The 19,617-nt window shown below is 35.2% G+C and overlaps 1 protein-coding gene across 2 annotated transcripts in view; it reads right to left on the reverse strand.

The window, feature by feature from the left end:
* LOC145240166 (meiosis 1 arrest protein-like) overlaps positions 1–19,617 on the reverse strand; it is a 644,978-nt gene that overhangs the window by 343,602 nt on the left and 281,759 nt on the right. For both annotated transcript variants that reach the window (XM_080103755.1, XM_080103756.1), the window contains exon 6: positions 19,241–19,391. In XM_080103755.1, coding sequence (XP_079959881.1) covers positions 19,241–19,391 — 151 coding nt within the window. The remainder of the gene's footprint in view (positions 1–19,240; positions 19,392–19,617) is intronic.

Below are 19,617 nucleotides of genomic sequence, written 5' to 3' on the forward strand. Positions count from 1 at the left end.
TCTAGTGTGTGTGGAGGGGGATCGGGTTATATACATATATGCATTTTTTATTTTTATCATCATCAACCAGGATCTAAGTTAATGTTTTGTTCATTTATTATTATATTACCTATGATTGGGGCTACATTATAAAATCCTTTTCTTTGTATGATGGTGTTAATGTTTGAAATTAAAGCAGATTCAATAAGTCTCCGTTTTGCTCTATCTGGGATGGATTTTAAGATTTTTCCACGTCCAAAGCCGAAAGAGTGGCCATGTTCGACACAGTGGGAAAAGAGTGCATTTAAGGGGTTGGCATTTCTTATGTCCCTTTTATGTTCGCTTAGTCTGATTTCCAAATTTCGCTGTGTCTCACCTATGTATGATTTTTTGCAGTCATTACATGGGATGGCGTAAATACCGGCTTTGGAAGTGGAGATTTCAGCGGAATGCTTGCTAGTTTTTAAAGTTTGCTTTATACTTAAGGAAGTGGTTTGTACTGTTTGTATGCCTAGATTATTAAGAGTATTGCAAATTGTGTCGTTGTTAGTGTGGGTAGGTATAAGAAGATGTCTATTTAGTAGTGGTGTATCTGGTGTGTTCTGCTTTTGTTTGTCTATGTTCGAGTATATTTTGATGGCTTTTTTCTTTGTTTTTAGAGATATGGTAAGTTGGGTATTGTAAAAGTTTTAGTGATTCGGTGATATGTGTGATTTCATTTTTGAGATATTGAGGGCTGCAGATTCTAAGGGCACGTAAGAAAAAACCGATGATCATGCCCGTTTTTATTTTATCACTATGGTGCGAGTAATAGTGTATATAATCATTTTTGTGTGTACTTTTTCGATGTACTTTAAACATAAGATCGTTTTCAGATCTCATGATAAGTACATCAAGAAAGGGTAGGGACTTGTTATGTTCGGATTCATATGTGAATTTTATAGAGGGTTCGACTGAGTTGAGTTTATTTTTTAATTCTTCTATGTGTGTATTTGCGGGGAGAAAAATGAGGATATCGTCAATGTATCGAAAATAAGTTGCATTTGCAGGTATTCTAAATTTAAAAGAGCTAGTTTCTAAGAATTCTAAGAATAAGCAAGCGAGTACCCCACTGAGGGGGTTTCCCATGGGGAGTCCGAATTTTTGTTTATAAAAATAGTTATTAAATTGGAAGTGGGTAATGTTTATGATAAGTTTAATTATTTCTATTAATGTTTTCGGGGAGAAAGGTAGAACAATTTTAATTTTGTTTAGATGTTTTAGAAGTAACGTAAGACATTTTTTAATTGGGACATTGGTGTATAGAGAGACTATGTCCAAACTATGCATTGTTTTATTTTGTGTATTGATGTTTTTTATTCTATTTAGTAGGTCTCCAGAATTTTTAATATGAGCAGTACTAATGGTGCCCATTAGTGGGGTTAAAATTTGGGAGATGGCTCGTGCTACCTTCTGTGTGACACTTCCGATGTTTGATATTATGGGTCGCATGGGGATATTTTGTTTATGAGTTTTGGGGAGGCCATATAATGTGGGGATAATGGGGTGATATTCGATATAAGATGCCCATTTTTTATCATTTTTTATAAGTTTTTTTAGGGATTTGTTGAAGGTTTCAATATCTTTTTGTATGGAATATAAGTTTGTGGGAGCATATGTGTCGGATAGTAGTGTGTGCATTTTTTCTACGTATGTATTTCTGTCCATAATCACTATGCCGCCACCTTTGTCTGCCTGTGAGATTATAATGTCTTTATTTTTTGCTAGATGTTTTAAAGTATCTGTGTATCTTTTCGGTAATGTTGATTTCTGAGGTTGGGTAGTCGTTATTGAAGTAATTCCTTGTATGAAACCTTTAGTAAAGTCGGAATCGTCATGCCTGTAGTTTTTTAGAGTTATATTAGTAGTGGTGTTTGGATGTGTGCTGGTGGCGAATTTTAAGCCAAAACTGAGGGATTCGGTTTCAATATCTGAGAGAGGTTTTGAGGTGAGGTTTTGAATTAGGTCTGACCGTCCGAGGGTTTTCCATTTGCTATTTTTGATTAGTTGAGAAAGCTTATTTTTCAGTTTAAGAGAGTGGCGAATGTTATATTTTTTGATAGATTTGTTAATATTTTTGATTGAGCTGGGTAGTAGTTTGGACATAGTCTCTGTATACACCAATGTTCCAATTAAAAAATGTTTTACGTTACTTTTAAAACATCTAAACAAAATTAAAATTGATCTACCTTTCTCCCCGAAAACATTAATAGAAATAATTAAACTTATCACAAACATTACCCACTTCCAATTTAATAACTATTTTTATAAACAAAAATTCGGACTCCCCATGGGAAACCCCCTCAGTGGGGTACTCGCTTGCTTATTCTTAGAATTCTTAGAAACTAGCTCTTTTAAATTTAGAATACCTGCAAACGCAACTTATTTTCGATACATTGACGATATCCTCATTTTTCTCCCCGCAAATACACACATAGAAGAATTAAAAAATAAACTCAACTCAGTCGAACCCTCTATAAAATTCACATATGAATCCGAACATAACAAGTCCCTACCCTTTCTTGATGTACTTATCATGAGATCTGAAAACGATCTTATGTTTAAAGTACATCGAAAAAGTACACACAAAAATGATTATATACACTATTACTCACACCATCGTGATAAAATAAAAACGGGCATGATCATCGGTTTTTTCTTACGTGCCCTTAGAATCTGCAGCCCTCAATATCTCAAAAATGAAATCACACATATCATCGAATCACTAAAACTTTTACAATATCCAACTCACCTTATCTCTAAAACAAAGGAAAAAGCCATCAAAATATACTCGAACATAGACAAACAAAAGCAGAACACACCAGATACACCACTACTAAATAGACATCTTCTTATACCTACCCACACTAAAAACGACACAATTTGCAATACTCTTAATAATCTAGGCATACAAACAGTACAAACCACTTCCTTAAGTATAAAGCAAACTTTAAAAACTAGCAAGCATTCCGCTGAAATCTCCACTTCCAAAGCCGGTATTTACGCCATCCCATGTAATGACTGCAAAAAATCATACATAGGTGAGACACAGCGAAATTTGGAAATCAGACTAAGCGAACATAAAAGGGACATAAGAAATGCCAACCCCTTAAATGCACTCTTTTCCCACTGTGTCGAACATGGCCACCCTTTCAGCTTTGGACGTGCAAAAATCTTAAAATCCATCCCAGATAGAACAAAACGGAGACTTATTGAATCTGCTTTAATTTCAAACATTAACACCATCATACAAAAAAAAGGATTTTATAATGTAGCCCCAATCACAGGTAATATAATAATAAATGAACAAAACATTAATTTAGATCCTGGTTGATAAAAAAAAAAAAAAAAAATGCATATATGTATATAACCCGATCCCCCTCCACACACACTAGATATAAATTCTCTTTTCATCATGAAATTTTCTCTCTCCAGAACAGAAAGAGAACTGAACTTCTCCTCTTTCGCATGCGATATATGAACGTCTTCCTGTACATCCTCGCCTAGAAATCCTGATGATGTCCCCTGGAATAGGGACGAAACGTTGATTTTATTTTTGTTTTTACTCTTTTAGGTTTTTCCTTTTTATCCACATAACGTCTAAAGCATCGTTTATATCTTGCTTTATTTTATTCATATATATATATATCATGGTGACATAACAAGGTGTTGTAAATAGTTATGGAATTGTTGAAAACACAATGTCAGAAAGCAAACTAACAACCTGTCACTGTCAGGGAACCCATAATTCAGTTTCACAAAGAGGGTGAATACACTGTGAGGAAGAAAAAAACTTGTAATGCGATGCTGCTGAGTGGAGTCAATGACTAGAAAATTTCTGTGGATCTCAAGACATCTCTACAATTTCCAGTCATATAATCCAAACAGAAAAGTAGCGAGACATTGTAGCATGATCTGATTCAAAGAAAAGTGTCCTCCTCATAGAATTGGCAATCACCCGGGAGGAAAACCAGGAGGAGCCGCATGAACTGAAGAAAAACAGATATGAGACACTGTATGCCAACTTTCTTTTTTTTTTTTTACAAGGTTGTCACCACTTATCAAGGCCCGGAAGCCACTCAGGGATAAGGGTTATTGCAAGTACAGTATGTTAGTGTGGAGATTTAATAAAGTGTCTACTTAAGGAGGCGGTTCATCAGGAATTTGTTTAAGTTGGACTTGAAGACATCCAGGTTGTAGCCAGGTGGGAAGCAAGCAGACGGAACAGAGTACCACAGGCGTGCAGTTCTAAGAGAGAAGCTTTGTTCATGGAATCTACGTTTTGATTTAGCCACAGATAAAGAGTGGGGAAAATTTTTGACAGTGGTTTCAACTAGAGTGTTTTTCGTAAAAGATTGGCGAGGGGGTAGACCAGAGATTGGAGTTCAGACGAGCACCTGCCATGGAAATAACAACTGCATGAAAAAAGGTTGGAGATGCCATATGATTCCTATTAAAGTTGATTGTCGTAGATTTCTAGGATACTCAGTCATTTTGTTTATTAAAAAAAATAGGAATCATAGGCCGCGATCTGAAAGTTGCCTCAGATCGTCTTAACACAGCTCAATATGTGTCAAGCTGGATTTGGTCAAGAGCGAAAAGACTTCAACATGAACAGACGTTATAATTTCTGTTTTTTTTTTTTTTTTTTAATACATTGCCCGGTGGCAAAAGCTGCTTGGTAGCATCAGGAGTGCTAGTATTATCTTGAGCTACAAAAACTGTGTTATCACCCTGGTTGGCGGCTAATGAAGGCAGGATATTGCACATTGCCTGGTTGTAAAATATGCTTAAACATGACATTTTAATTTATGCAGCTTGTCTATGTAATATTATGATATGAGACATTGCGTGCTGAGTGTGTGGACAAAGGTTGGAGATGCCATGTGAGTCCTATTGAGGTTGGCTGTCATGGATTTCTAGGATACTCAGTTATTTCGTTTCTTAAAAAAAATAGGAATCATAGGCTGCAATCTGAAAGTTGCCTCAGATGATCTTAAGAACACAACTGAATATGTGTCAAGCTCAATTTGGTCAAGGGCGAAAAGACTTCAACATAAACAGACATTATAATTTCTCCTTGCTGATCTGTTTTTTTTTTTTTTTTGTTTTTTTTTTAATACCCTGCCAGTTGGTAAAAGCTGCTTGGTAACATCAAGAGTAGTAATACCATCTTCAGCTACCAAAACTGCATTATCACTCTGGTTGGCAGCTGATGAGGGCAGAGTATCGCACATGCTTTTACATGTCATATGATAAAAAAAAAAAAATTACCTCTGTTCTTACTCAAGGCCAGTCATTTCATGAAAATGAAAACGAGTATTAAAAAAATAGAAAGAAGAGAAAAAGAAAAGGAAGAGAAAAAATGGTACTTGTGCATTTAACGAACCAGACGTAACTCAGCATTTGCTCGGCTTTGTCCGGCGCATGACATCAACAGCCGGATAAAACTCTCTTCAAATAAGCGTTTCTTGAGTTGTGACACTCTTCCAATTGATAGCGAAATTCTCGTCTGCTTAATCGGCAACGCTCGGTTATATCCGGCTGTTGACGTCATGCGTCGGAGAAAGCCGAGCAAATGCTGAGTTACGTCTGGTTCGTTAAATGCACAAGTACCAAAAAAAGTTTTAGAGACTTTTTCTTGAAACTAATTGTCTAGACATGTATGATGTTTTTCAGTAAGAGGACGCTAGTTTAATCAGTCATAATAAAAATGTCTTTCCTTACTTAAATTATGCCAGAACGCCCACGTGTGTTATACAATCAGGAATAATGAATCTGCAGATTGAAGTTCAAATATGAAAGGGGAGAAATTGGAGGAAACAAGATTTTTTCAACTGTCTGCAATCTGTTAACGAGTTAATGTGCATTTGCCATAAGATGTTCTATGCTCGGTTTCATTAAAAATAATCCTGGTTATTATTATTGGTACAAACTAAGATTTAATTTTAAAATCTTGTTAAGATTTATAATGAGAAATGACTGGCTGTGAGTAAGAACAGAGGTATATTGTCGCCTGACGAGGTCTTTTAAGACTGAAACACTAAATGTATTGTAGCGACTTATGGTAATTTTGTTTATCTGGATTGAATAAAATAATACCTTGTTCTTTTAATTGAGCACTATTATATGATGTATACATATATACAGATGATTAAAGTATATTGATATCTGAAATCCCAATACATATTAAATAAGATCAAATGAAATTGATTATGCGTCATGAAAAGTAGAATCTATTTCATATTTGCCATTGAATTCAATCAAATATTGTAAATATCTTCCTCTATTTAGCTTCAAAATTACATATCTTTTTACACAAACTCTTTCATAAAATTAACAGGTCACGTTCTCCTGAAAAAAAAAAAATTAAATTAATAATCACACTGTGATTTTATAAGTAATACAATACTCAAAGTAGATGAGAGCTTGGGATGTTCTCAGGGAGAGTAGCTTAAGAGGTTTATATGATTCAAAATCTTTGATCTTAACATTCATAAATGAAATTTATTACATATTTTTTCTACTTCTTATTAAAGGAAAATAGCAAAGTTTAATTATTTGACACACATATTTTAAATATGATTTTAAAAACACTTATTTCTTTATATATTTATCTTACTCTCATATGTAATTCTTATACTTTTATGCACGTTATGTATAAGTTGGGTTATTATGTTTCACCATATTACTACTACTACTACTACTACTACTACTATGACCATCATTAATGAACATACAATTACTACTCCCGTTAATAGTTTTTATCTTTCCAAATTACATCTTCATCTAATGACTTACATATTTTGTACAATGAAAAATCCTCATTCTACCTTTTTACCATACAGAGTGGAATGATAAAATTGTCGCCCCAGGAAAGAAAACATGATTCCATTTCTGTTTGATGAAAAACGGTTTTCTTTTTTGTTGCTGCAGACCATCTACTATCTGGTCAGTTGTGTACAAATCCCTAGAGCAATAGAAGCCTTTTATCATGTCTGAAAGTGACACAATGTTCAATGAGTGAGATCGGAGATGCGCCACTGTACAACTCATGCTCTCTATCACTCCAAGTTATGACAATAGGACCATTGCCAGCACCCTGCAAACCAAGACGGTTCAACACATCAGATGACCCTTTGGAGGTGATGGAGCGGAAGCTCAAGGCTGAGGACACTGCCAGGAAGACCCAAACCAAGGAGTTCATTGAAAAGATTCAGGCAATTATTGATAAAACTCTCCAGAAACTTATTCAGCAGATTGCCAGAGATTTAGGCATCTCATACACAACTTTGAATGCATGTGTGAAGGAGGGCTTGAAGTGTAGGTCCTACAGGTGACAGACAAGCCAGATCTTGACTAAGACAAAGAACCTCAGGTTAATCAACTCTGCCAGATTTCTGAACAAACTGAAGCCTTCAAAGAAGTCAAACATGCTCTGGTTCTTTTCAGACAAAAAAAAACCTTCTGCTAGGACAAGATGCACAACAGCCAGAACCATTGCTGGATTGCCACGAATAACAGGGGTGTGCCCAGTGTGATAAAAACAATTATGGTCTTTGGTGTGGTTTTAAGTGAGGGCCACATCATGTCACCTCACATCTTCGAAGTCAACACCAAACACCAAAGTATGCCTGGATATGCTGAAGTGTGTGGTGATCTCCTGGTGCAATCAAGTGGCTGTTGGCAAACCCTGGGTGTGGCAGCAGGACTAAGCGCCAGCCCATAAGTCCAAAGAGACCAAAGCTTGGCTTCAGAAGGAATGCTATGACTTTGTACCCTTTTCTAACTTGCCCAACCCTCTCCCTTGGCCTGAACTCACTAGACTACTTTGTTTGGTCATACATCGAGAACATCATCTACCACAATACCAAAGTCATGCTGATCACTGCCATCCAATGAGTATTTGCTGAGCTCCTACCAGACTTGTATCAAAGAGGTGATTCTTTATTATTGAATAATATAACATTCGGTACGGATCCAACAATTGGAAGAACAAATCTAAAAAAATGTGGATTAATAAGAGCAAAAAATCCACCCTTGATTGCTCTTCGGGACCTGTGGCGCAGTGGATAGAGATGTGGAATATCTATGATTCCAGGTGAGCATTGTCTGAAGGTAGCGGTTCCAATCTCACCCAAAGCCAGTCAGAAGATTAGTGGGTCAAACCGTAATGAGACAACAACTATGGAAGGCAGTAATTGCTGTGGATGCAGTTGAGAGATTCGACATTTCTATCCTGTCACAGTTAACCACCTGACAAAGGCTAGAGGAAAATTTGGCCGAAACAACAACTAGAAAATGAGGATAATAGTCCACAAATAATTAAACAAAGCTGTAGTGTTGTTTTCTTTAGGGTGACAATTTTATCATTCCACTCTGCATATAGGTCTGTCTCTTCCTCATCTTACATATAAAGTAAAGTTATTTGATTGCTTTGCTTTACAGCATACCGACCCCACATGAATTGATAGAAAATTACTCTTTTTTGTTTCGCTATCTCTGGTTAGCCAAGATTGCACACTGACATGAATATTTTCATGACAGTTTTCTGAGCCTTACTTCTTCCATGTTGGCTCACAACAAATTAATAGTGGGAGCTTTATTTCATCAGAAGATTGTCATAAAGGATCAACAGTTTCTTTTTTTAACGAAGCATTCCTTTCTTAGAATTATTGGTTTCACCATTGTTGAGAAACGCCATCTACCCTCCATATGGTAACCGTAACTGTTTGGGATTTTTCTATAATATGCAAATGAACACTGATTTCTATATGAATGGCTTGATTGCAAAATGTAGCAAAAGCCATTTTAAAAATGACAAAGCAATCACTACGGAAAGTGTTGCATTTCAACACTTACCCAAAAATCATGTTTTACATAATATGATAACGGCACTATTCTGTATTCCTTTAGTTAAAAGATGAGCTTTTAGATGAAGTTTTATAACTGCAGTAGGTTCTTTGATAAGACAGAGGTACGTTCAAAATGAATGTTTCTGGTTAGAACACAATTGAACTATGATATTTGATTTTTGCATTTTAAACTTTAATTCAAGTCATTATATAAAAATAATTTTATAAAATCAATGGTAGGTTCTTTACGGTGCAATGTAGATTGCAAAGTATTGTGGATTAAATCACTGCAAGAAGAAGCTTCACCTGGTGCATCATGGTGGTTGATTGATTGATTGATTGGTTTTACGGCATATCAACCTATATGGTCATTTAATGCCGGAGTCCTTCTTTTTTTTTTTTTTAAACTATTTTTTATTGGGGGGAGGACTTTTTAAGCCTTTCCTCCCTTTTTTTATAAAATTGAACTAAGAAATTAAATGTTGTATTTATACATGGATGTGTATATTTGGGTGACTTTAAATTTCCTTTAAATTTTCTTATATAAATTTACTTTCCTTAGGTATGCTAGAATATTTGTTGAGTTGACCTTTTCAAAAAGGTCCTCCATATTGCTTTCTGTATAAAATAATTTTCTAGTTGGGGCGAGGTCATCACACCCAACTAGGATATCTTTTACTGTGAGTGTCTCCTGGCATGGGATGCACTCTGGCACCGATTCTCCATTTAGTATATAAGAATGAGTAAAGTTGGTGTGTCCTATGCGCAGCCGAGTCAGTATCACATCTTCTCGGCGTGATCTCTTGATGTCCGGACATCGTTCCTTAAGTTCAGGTTTGATTGAGTATAATTTGCTGCCCTCTTGCTGACTCCACCGCAGTTGCCATTTTTCCTGTATGTATGCTTTTATCTGGGGTCTAAGATCAGTATGTGGAATCTTACAATTGTCAGTTGGAAGGTGAGAAGATCTTTTTGCAGCTGTATCTGCCCTATCATTGCCTTTGATCCCCACATGGCTAAGGATCCAGACAAGAATAATGTTTTTAGTAGTTGAAAGGATATTGATTTTTTCTATTAATTTTGTTGTTAGTGGATTTTCTTGTTTTTGATTTTGTATAGATAATAGGACTGATAAAGAATCTGTGAGAATGATGAAGTTTTTGGTGGTTTCCTCTGAAATTATGTTGAGTGCTAGATCGATAGCTATAGGCTCTGCAGTGAATATAGATGCTTCATTTTGAAGATTTCTCTTCATTGTTGTTTTATGGTACGTTGCTGCACATCCAGTGTGATTGTTGCTTTTAGACCCATCTGTGTAGATAAAGGTGTAGTCTGAATATCGTAATTTTAAATGTTGAAGTTCGTCGTGGTATTCAATAGGGTTTGTGGTAGATTTGGACTTTTTATTTAGGTTCAGTTTTATTTCTACTTGTTTCATGGTCCATGGGGGTGTTTTAGGCAGTATGAAGTTGCGAATACTGGAGATTGGAATTTTCGATTCTTCAATGCTTTCCTTCATTCGGAGCCCGAAAGTTTTGATAGTTTTTCCTCTCATGTTGAAGAGTTCTTCATATTTAGGATAGAAGGTACATTGGTATGCAGGGTTGTTTGGGCAAGACTTCAGTTTGAGTAAATATTGAAGGGCTAACTTTTCTCGCCTTAGATCTAGTGGGGGTTCATGTGCTTCCATGTATAGACTGTTCACGGGGGAGGTTCTGTATGCTCCTAGGGCCAATCTTAGGCCAGTATGATGAATAGGGTCTAGGCTTTTTATATATGATGTTCGGATTGATCCATATATGAAACAACCGTAGTCTAACTTTGAGCGGACTAGTGCTCTGTAAAGTTTAAGGAGTGTTTCCCTGTCTGCACCCCAATCGTTATGTGCTACCACTCTCAAAAGATTTACAGCTTTGTTACATTTTTTTTTCAGATAGTTTATGTGTGGGATGAATGTTAACTTTTTGTCAAATAAAATCCCTAAGAATTTGTACTGGTCAGTAACGGGTATGGGCGTTCCTTCCATGGTTAGGACAGGATCATTATGCATGTTCTTTAGTTTGCAGAAATGCATGCATTTCGTTTTTCTTTTGGAGAATCTAAATCCATTCTCTTCCGTCCATCTCATTACTTTGTTTAAGCACAATTGAAGCTTCCTTTCTATTATAGATATATATCTAGATCTACAGCATATTAGGAAGTCATCCACATATAGGGAGCAATCTACCCCAGAGTTAAGGTTTTTTACAATGTTGTTAATTCGGATACTGAACAGGGTCACTGACAGTATACTCCCTTGAGGTACTCCATTCTCTTGTTCCTTCAAGTCCGAGAGAGCTCTGAACCGTCTATTTTTTTAAAAATTTTCAATAAAAATTGGCATTCTGCCTTTTAGTCCAAGCGCCTTCAGATCCCTTGTAACACCGTACTTCCACACCGTATCGTAGGCTTTTTCCATGTCAAAAAACACTGCTGTTAAATGTTCCTTCCTTACAAAAGCTTCTCTGATGAAGGTTTCAAGTCTGACTATGTGGTCTATTGAACTTCGGTTTTTCCTGAATCCTGTTTGAAATTCTGTAATAAGATTCTGTTTCCAGGAACCAGATTACTCTTTTGTTTATAATCCTTTCCATGGTCTTACAAATGCAGCTTGTTAGAGCTATTGGCCTGAAATTCAATGGATCTGAGACGTTACTTGATTGGGATTGGATGTTTGAGTTTTCAGATTTGGGGATTGGTATTATTGTGGCCTCTTTCCAGGTCTCAGGTACTTTTCCACTGGACCATATAATATTGAAAATTTCAAGTAGGTATTTCATTGAGGTTTCTGGAAGTTTTTTGAGGATTTCATATGGAATTTCATCGGGCCCTGTAGCTGTGTCATGGGATTTGGTTAGCGATTATTTTAATTCAGGCAAGGTAAGAGGTTGGTTGTATTTTTCGGTATTTTGTGATTTAAATAGAATTTTCTTCTTCTCTTCCTTTTCTCTAATCTTTTTGAATTTTTCTGTTTGTCTGTCACATGATGAAATTTTTGATAGATTATCTGCCAGGTTATTGGAAATGTCTTTTTGATCGGTGTATATTTTGTTGCCTTTAGAGATGTGGGATATTGGTGTACTACTACACTTTCCTTCTATTTTCCTCATCATGTTCCAAACTGTTTTCGCCTTGGTATTCACATTAATTTTGGATATATAATTTCTCCATGTTGTTCTTTTGGATTCCTTTATGATTCGTCTGGCTTTTGCTCTGTTGTTTTCGAAGAAATCCAGATTTTCGCTTGTTGGGTACTTTTCGAATTTTCTCAAGGCAGCTCGTCGAGCTCTGATGGCTTTTCTGCATTCTTTTGTGAACCAAGGTTTGTTGTGATTGTTGGTTTTGGTTGTTTTCGGTATGGTATTATTTGCTATGTTTGTGAGTGTTTTAATGAAGTAATTCAAATGGTCATCTTCATCTTTCTTTTCGATAATTAATTGGTTTTTGCACTGTTCCAGGAAGTCTTCCCAATCCGTTTTATGTAGGTTCCATTTGGGTGTTTTTTGTTCAGTACTAGTACTTAGACTTTCCAGGATGATTGGGAAATGATCATTCCCACAGGTGTCATTGTGTACTTTCCAATCATAGTCCATATATATGGAAGGATCACATAAGGTAAGGTCAATGCGGTGAAAGTACCTGTTGCTGGGTACATATAAGTGTAGTTTTGATTATTGAGGAGGCATAGATTATTTTTATTTATTATGTTTTCTATTTCTTTTCCTTTTTTATTTGTTTCTTTACTTCCCCATATTACATTGTGACTGTTGAGATCTCCTAGTAGAAAAAAGGGTTTAGGGAGTTGTTTTATTAATTGAGTTATCTCAGTTTCGTTGATTGTATCTTTTGGAGGGATGTAGATTGAACAAAGTGTTATAGTTCTTTGTAGAGTCACTGAAACTGCAATTGGTTGCAAGTTTGTGTTTATATTTATTTGTCTTTGAGGGACTTCATTCTTCACGAGTATTGATGTGCCTCCAGAAGCTCTGTCCGTATCTTTATTTATGTAGTTGTAAGATGTGTAGTGTTTTATGTTGATGGTATTATTTTCTTTCAGAAAGGTCTCCTGTAGACAGACAAGTGCTGGGCTCATATTTGTTATTAATAATGTGAGTTCATTTTGGTTTGCTTTTATCCCTCTGATATTCCATTGTAATATTTTGTTCATCATTTGGAATTGTGTTCAACTTCCATCGTCTCCAATCCCTCAAATCTATTTTCTGTCGGAGTCCCTGTTCGAGATATAGATCGGGATCTTTCTTTTCCTGTTTTTGTTTGTTTTTTGTCTGAGGGGGGGATTTTTGATTCTTTTCTGGCTTGTGATGTGTTTGATGGTTGTTCGGTTGTTTTTGTAGAAATGGTTTGTGGTTTTGTTTCTTTTTGTGGTTCAGTAGTGTCTTTACTTAATATTATCCTTGGATTGGTTGCAGACATTGCACTATTCATTTTCCTCATTTCTTCTAATAGTTCTTTCATTTCCTTTATTAGTTTGCTTAAGACATCAATTTTCTTGTCAGTTGTATCCGTTACATGTATATGACCATTTTGATTGTTGATTGGAGTAGTTTTTTTAGTTGCATCTGCATATGTTTTAGTTTCAATGATTTTCCTGGCCTCTGGGTAGGATATATTCTTTATATGTTTTAGTTTGGTCACTTCTTTTTCTCTTTTCCATATTTCACAATATCTAGAGCCAGCGCCATGATTTCCAAGGCAGTTGGCACACTTGAAATCTTTTCTGCAGTCAATTTGTGGGCCGCTTTCTCCACATCTTCCACACACTGGTAATCGTGTGCACCGATCTTGATGGTGTCCAAACTTCTGGCACTTGAAGCATTGGAGGTGGTTTGGAATATAAATTTCTACATTTATTTTTATATATCCAACTTTCACTTCTTTGAGTATGGTGAGGGAATCAAAATTTAGTATATATGTATTGGTATCGATTTTCTCACTGTTTTTTTTTTATTTGAACTCCACGAACATCTAACACATTCTGTTTCTGTAAGTTTGCCTTGATTTCCTCCAAGGGACAAAGTGCAAGTTCGTGGCTTTTCACTACTCCTTTGCAGGTATTTAGGGTTGGATGTCTGTAGCATTTGACTTTGATGTTTTCAAATAATTTTAGTTTCAATATTTCTTTAGTTTGTTCTTCGTTATGGGTTTCTATTAGTAGGTTAAATTGTTTTTTAATAGACTTTGGTTTTAGAGGTTTAAGATTTTTTCAATTTTAAAAGGTGATAGTTTGCTCAAAGGAGTTTCCTCCATTGATTCTATTACTACGAATGTTGACTTCCTTGGTTTTATCGTCTCTTCCTCAGAGCTACTGATGTCAGAGACATCAGAGTGGGTTCTCTTTGGGTGTTTGGGTTGTTTTGGGGAGGAATAAGCCATGTATTTTGTTTTCTTTTTTCGTCATGTTTGTTCTCCACCCACCTCGGAGTCCTATTTGGGAAGAGCCTGGGGGGAAACCCATTCGCCCAGCCTCTACAGGGATACAATGACTTTGGTGGTATCATAATGATTATCTGTTCTCTCTTGATATTGCTATGGGATCTGTAGCAATCCTGAGGGGTTTACAGCCTCGTCATCGATATTCACACCTAGTCGATTGACCCTCAGCCACCGCTTTCCATCATATATTAGGGAGTAGGATTATTTGTGGGAGAGGGGGGGATGTGTTGTGTTAGTAGTGAGTTTTTGGAATGGGCAATATATGGTGGGGCTTGGCGTGACTGGCCGATTGGTCGGATCGGGCCTCTCCGGTCGCTCGTCTAATCGAAGTAAGGGCCAAAGTAATGTGTTGCGGTGCCTAAACTTCTATGTATCCTGGTTTAGGTTTGCTCAATCACCAGGATCATGTCCTAAGACATTACAGGTAGCAACCCACGGCTAACTGGTTGCCCCATTGAGGGATTTTTACCCTCAGCAGGGGGGCAGTTGGTTTGTTCTCATGCCCTACCGACAGGGCAAAAAATAAATAAATAAATAATTAAATAGAATATATTTGTTTTCTTTTTCTTTCTTTTTTGTTGTTTCTTTTCCTTTTTAAAATCTGTTTCTATTTAACCCATAGTTGGGACCCTAACAGGTACTACCACTCCGGGTCAGGGTGGACCTGGGAGCAATGGCAATTAAGAGGTGGCTCCACACTCCCCAAGCCCGTAAGCCGGACCTCACCATCGGATGTAGTTTAAGGTCATATCCAGGATCGGGAGTAAGGTAAGAAAAAATAAAATAAAAAGGGGGGGGGGAGATAGGCTGTTGTTTTTATTTTTGGTTTTGCAGAACATAATTAAGTTTTACAAAAAAGATCAGAAAACAAAAAAACGTCAATGTAGGTGCATTTCGTCTCAGGAAGCCACAGGGCAGCCTGATCTGGTAGCACCAGGCATCATGGTGGATCTCAATCAATCGATTTGATTAAAAAATGGTGATGATATTAACAATTAAATAAATCTGATATTGTGTGTTTTAATTACTTTCAAACATTGACATAATTTTTCATACATCAATAACAGAAGTATGGATGGAGATTTGAGTGTTTAATAAACAATGAATTATCATGGCCGAGTGGTCCTAGACGTTGTATCAAAGTTTACAGTTACCCAAAGGTGCTGAGTTCAATCCTGAACGAAGGCAGTGAAAAGTAACATTCAAAACAGAGATCAGCAACTATGTCCCAGAGCCTAGCTGGAGTCCGAACATGATACCCCCGTAATAATAATAAAGGGTTGGGTTCGAGACTCCTAACAAACGGTTCCCCAGTTCGATACAAAACACCTGATGAAGGCCGGAGGGCAAAACGGCCGAAATGTTGTGACTATAACAACCAAGATGAGGAAGTCAGTCCAACAATCTAAATCAACTGTGAATTATTTTGTATTCCTTAACCAAATAACTATGCACAAAATAGTAAATAGCAAATAGACTGATGATAAATAAAAATAATTGTTCAATGAATAAATGGTATGAACATAGGTTGATTAAAAAAAATGGTAGAAAATAGCTGGAACAAATAATATGAAAATAGTTTTAGTAAAATAAATGTTAAAAATTAATTTGGCAAAAATTGTATGAAATAGCTTAAATGCAAAATGATATGAAAATAGGGTAAAAGAATAGTGGATCAAAGATGGTCAAAAGTCAAAGATGGTCAAAAGTCAAAGATGGTCAAAAGTCAAAGATGGTCAAAAGTCAAAGATGGTAGAAAATAATTTGAGTAAAAAATGATATGAAAATACCTTTAATAAAAATAGAATAGAATTAAACTTAGAAAATGGTATTAAAACTCGCTTAAATAAAAAAAATAATATAAATAAAAATTGGTATGAAAATAGCTTGAACATAGAATAGTAGAAAAAGGGTATAAAGTTTACCTGAATAAAAAATTGCATGCAACTAACTTGAATAAAAAATTATATAAAAATAGTTTGAATAAAAAAAATGGTATGAAAATAGTTTGAATAAAAAATGTTATAAAAATAGTTTGAATATAAAAAGTTATATAAATAGTTTGAATAAAATAATCAGAATAAAAAATTGTACGAAATTAGCTTGTATAAAAAAAATGGTTTAGCTAAAGGTAAATGATACAAACATAAAATCCTAATAACGAAGATACAAAAAAAGAAAATATGTTCATGTTATATCTTTCAATCTTCCATATAATTTTAAATTTCCGATATCATTTGATATCTTCCATATCATTTGATATTTTCAATATCATTTAAAAGATATTTAATGTACTTTTTCCTATCAAGTTATGCAATTGAAAATTTGATTTGAGATGAAGTAGAATCTTCTAGAAAATGCATAACATCTCAAAAAATACAATTTCCATAACAAAATATGAATATGAGAAATGCATGTTTGTGTTGAACGTTTGTTTGTGTGTCTGCTAAGTACTTTTATGCTTGTATAATTTGAATTATTTGGACTACTATTCTCGCCTTTAGTGTTATTCTCACAGCATTTTGGTCAATGTAATCTCTAACCTTCTTTAGTTATATCTTGTCAAACTCGTGAATCTTTCTACAAACTCAGGAATTTTCTCAGAATTTAAAATCCTTTATTTAATTCCTGGTGGGAGCATGCTCTCATTCCATCAGCCATGACTGGATAGAAGTTCTAAGTAATTCCCAGTTGTATTTTGAGTCACTATCACTAAGGATTGAATCTTCAACTACTAGAGGAGTTTAACTTACCACTGAATTATACGTTATCCATTATGCTACAGATCCTTGCAGCTCACCTCTAAATTATGTATATTTACCTTTTCTATTATAAAGTTGTTCCTAAAAATTTATTTACCATTAATTTTAATGAGATATAAAACATACACTAAAATAAATGAATCGACCATAGTTGAGGATAATCTAAATGCTCCGATTCTGTTGGTTACGGAACTGAGATGTAGGGGAGAGCATCACTCCTTGGATTGCTCCATTTATTCCTGATCCTAACCTTATGATGCTGAGTGCTTGGGAAGGTGGCATCAAGGATCATTTTATTTTTAGTCATTGGCATGACTTGACTGAAGATTGAATCTCAGTTCTGCACTATAACCATTTAGAAATTGAAATTTTCTATGTAAGCAATCATGAAATCAGCAATAAACCAACCAAAATAATTTTATATAAAATAAATTTGGGTTTATAGAAGGCAGAACAATGCAGAGATGTAATGGATAAACTCACACTGAAACAAGTTAATGTATAATGGTGGAACCGGTCATGCAGTTTCAATTTATTGAATCAATACATGTGTGTATATGTACAATCATATATATATATATATATATATGTATATATATTTACTTATTTATCATTCTACATGTAATATGTTCTTTTTTGTGTCAAGTGGTCAGGTGGCATATCCATGATGCTATATATTTTAAGAAGTTCTCCCCTCATCAGTCATGTGTTTGACTTTCAAATGCATATGGTGGATCTTACTTAATTTTGATCCTGCCATTAATGTAACATTTTCATCCTATTAACAATCAATAAACCAAGTAAAAGGCTTCTTTTTTATTTTTACTGAGGGGTTTATATGGAATCTCATTTATATAGTTGCTTTTTCTAGTCATTGTTTCATAAGTAGCCACAGTATTTAACTAAGATGAACAAAATGTGCCGTGCATAAAATACACAAGGAAGATGTCTGTTGAGTTCATCAAGGTTTTATTGTAGAGAATGAATTTAGGAGAGAGAGAGACAAATGCTTTACTTCTTAAACTTACTTTCTATCTAACTAGATGAATAACGCGCATACTCACAGCCATTCAGGTAACATTCAACTTAGATTATATCTACATTATTGGGTGCATCTGATTTGCATGCTTTTTAATTACTTGGAGGTGGGGGTCATCACTTATCAAGCCCTACAGGCTACTCAAGGATAAGGGTTAAGTGTTACGTGTGTGGTGAGACAAGATCAGTCACAGTGAAACTTGTATAGGACTAGATTATCTAAATGGGTGACTCAATAGGAATTTATTCACATTAGACTTGAAGACAAACAGTATTATGTGTACTACAGACGGACAGTTTTAGGAAAGAAACTCTTCTCCTGGAATTTTCATCTAATTTTTATAGGGAGTAAGGAAAGTTGTTGGCGGTTGTTTTAGGTACATGAGTATTTGTTGTGAATATTTTACAGGAAGGGAGCATTTGAAGACCTAACATAAAAGTGTTGATAGAGCAGAGACAGACTCATCATTTCATGAGTGACCGTGTCATAGATGACAATGTCTATTTAACTATAATGAATATAACTTATCATGCAGGAAAGATACAAGGAAGTCGTTTGCCAAGTTTCTTGAAGATTTTATTGGAAGAGAATTGACTTATGGAGAGAGAGAGACTAACAACTAGTTCTTTACTGCTTTAACTTACTTTCTAAATAAGTGACACGCAGATGGACAGACATCAGTATCATTCAGCTTGGATTATTTCTAAATTATTAGTATGTTCCACTTGCATGTTTCCAACAGAGAGATTGAACAAAAATCTATGTTTCTCTCTCGTTTGAAAATGTGACTCATTTGTCATATTGCCATATAGTTTGACTATGTTCTGTTTACATTTTAACCTATTGCCCCCTGCTTCATTTCATGCGACCTGCTTCTGGGAATAATTCTGTTTGCAGCTAGGTTATCCTGATATGCACTAAGAGTGACCCCTGTCAAAATTCACAAAATTAACTTCATCACTACTTATTGGCATGGGGTCTCTAATATGTAACATTAATATAAAAATATTTAAAAAATACTTATACGATTCTTTTTTAAAATTAAAAGTTTAAAACATTAATTTTTTTCTTACCTGATTCGATTGTGACCATTTCAACTATGTCACCAGTCTCAATGCCTGAATTTTCTGAACCACTAGCGATCTGGCTGATACTATATTCTCCATCTTCTCCTCCTCCTGAGATTATTTCATTAAAGGAACATATACCAACAACTTGGATACGCTGCAGAAAGAAAAAGGAAACAAAGAAAAAGAGGGAGAATTAAAATGTCACCTGCAATGTTGAATAATCTTATTTGTCTCCCATTCTCTTCGGCAGAGTTTACATGGTTGTTTTGGTCATTCACAAGGGAGCTGGAACCTGTTCATACATGACGAATATAATGAAGCCACTTCATTATTATTTTATTAAATTAAGTTTGGATCCACTGCTGCTACAAGATCAGATT

The sequence above is a fragment of the Euprymna scolopes genome, chromosome 19, assembly GCF_053919585.1.
Source record: "Euprymna scolopes isolate OS-2025 chromosome 19, ASM5391958v1, whole genome shotgun sequence".
In the NCBI taxonomy this organism is placed as follows: Eukaryota; Metazoa; Mollusca; class Cephalopoda; order Sepiida; family Sepiolidae; genus Euprymna; species Euprymna scolopes.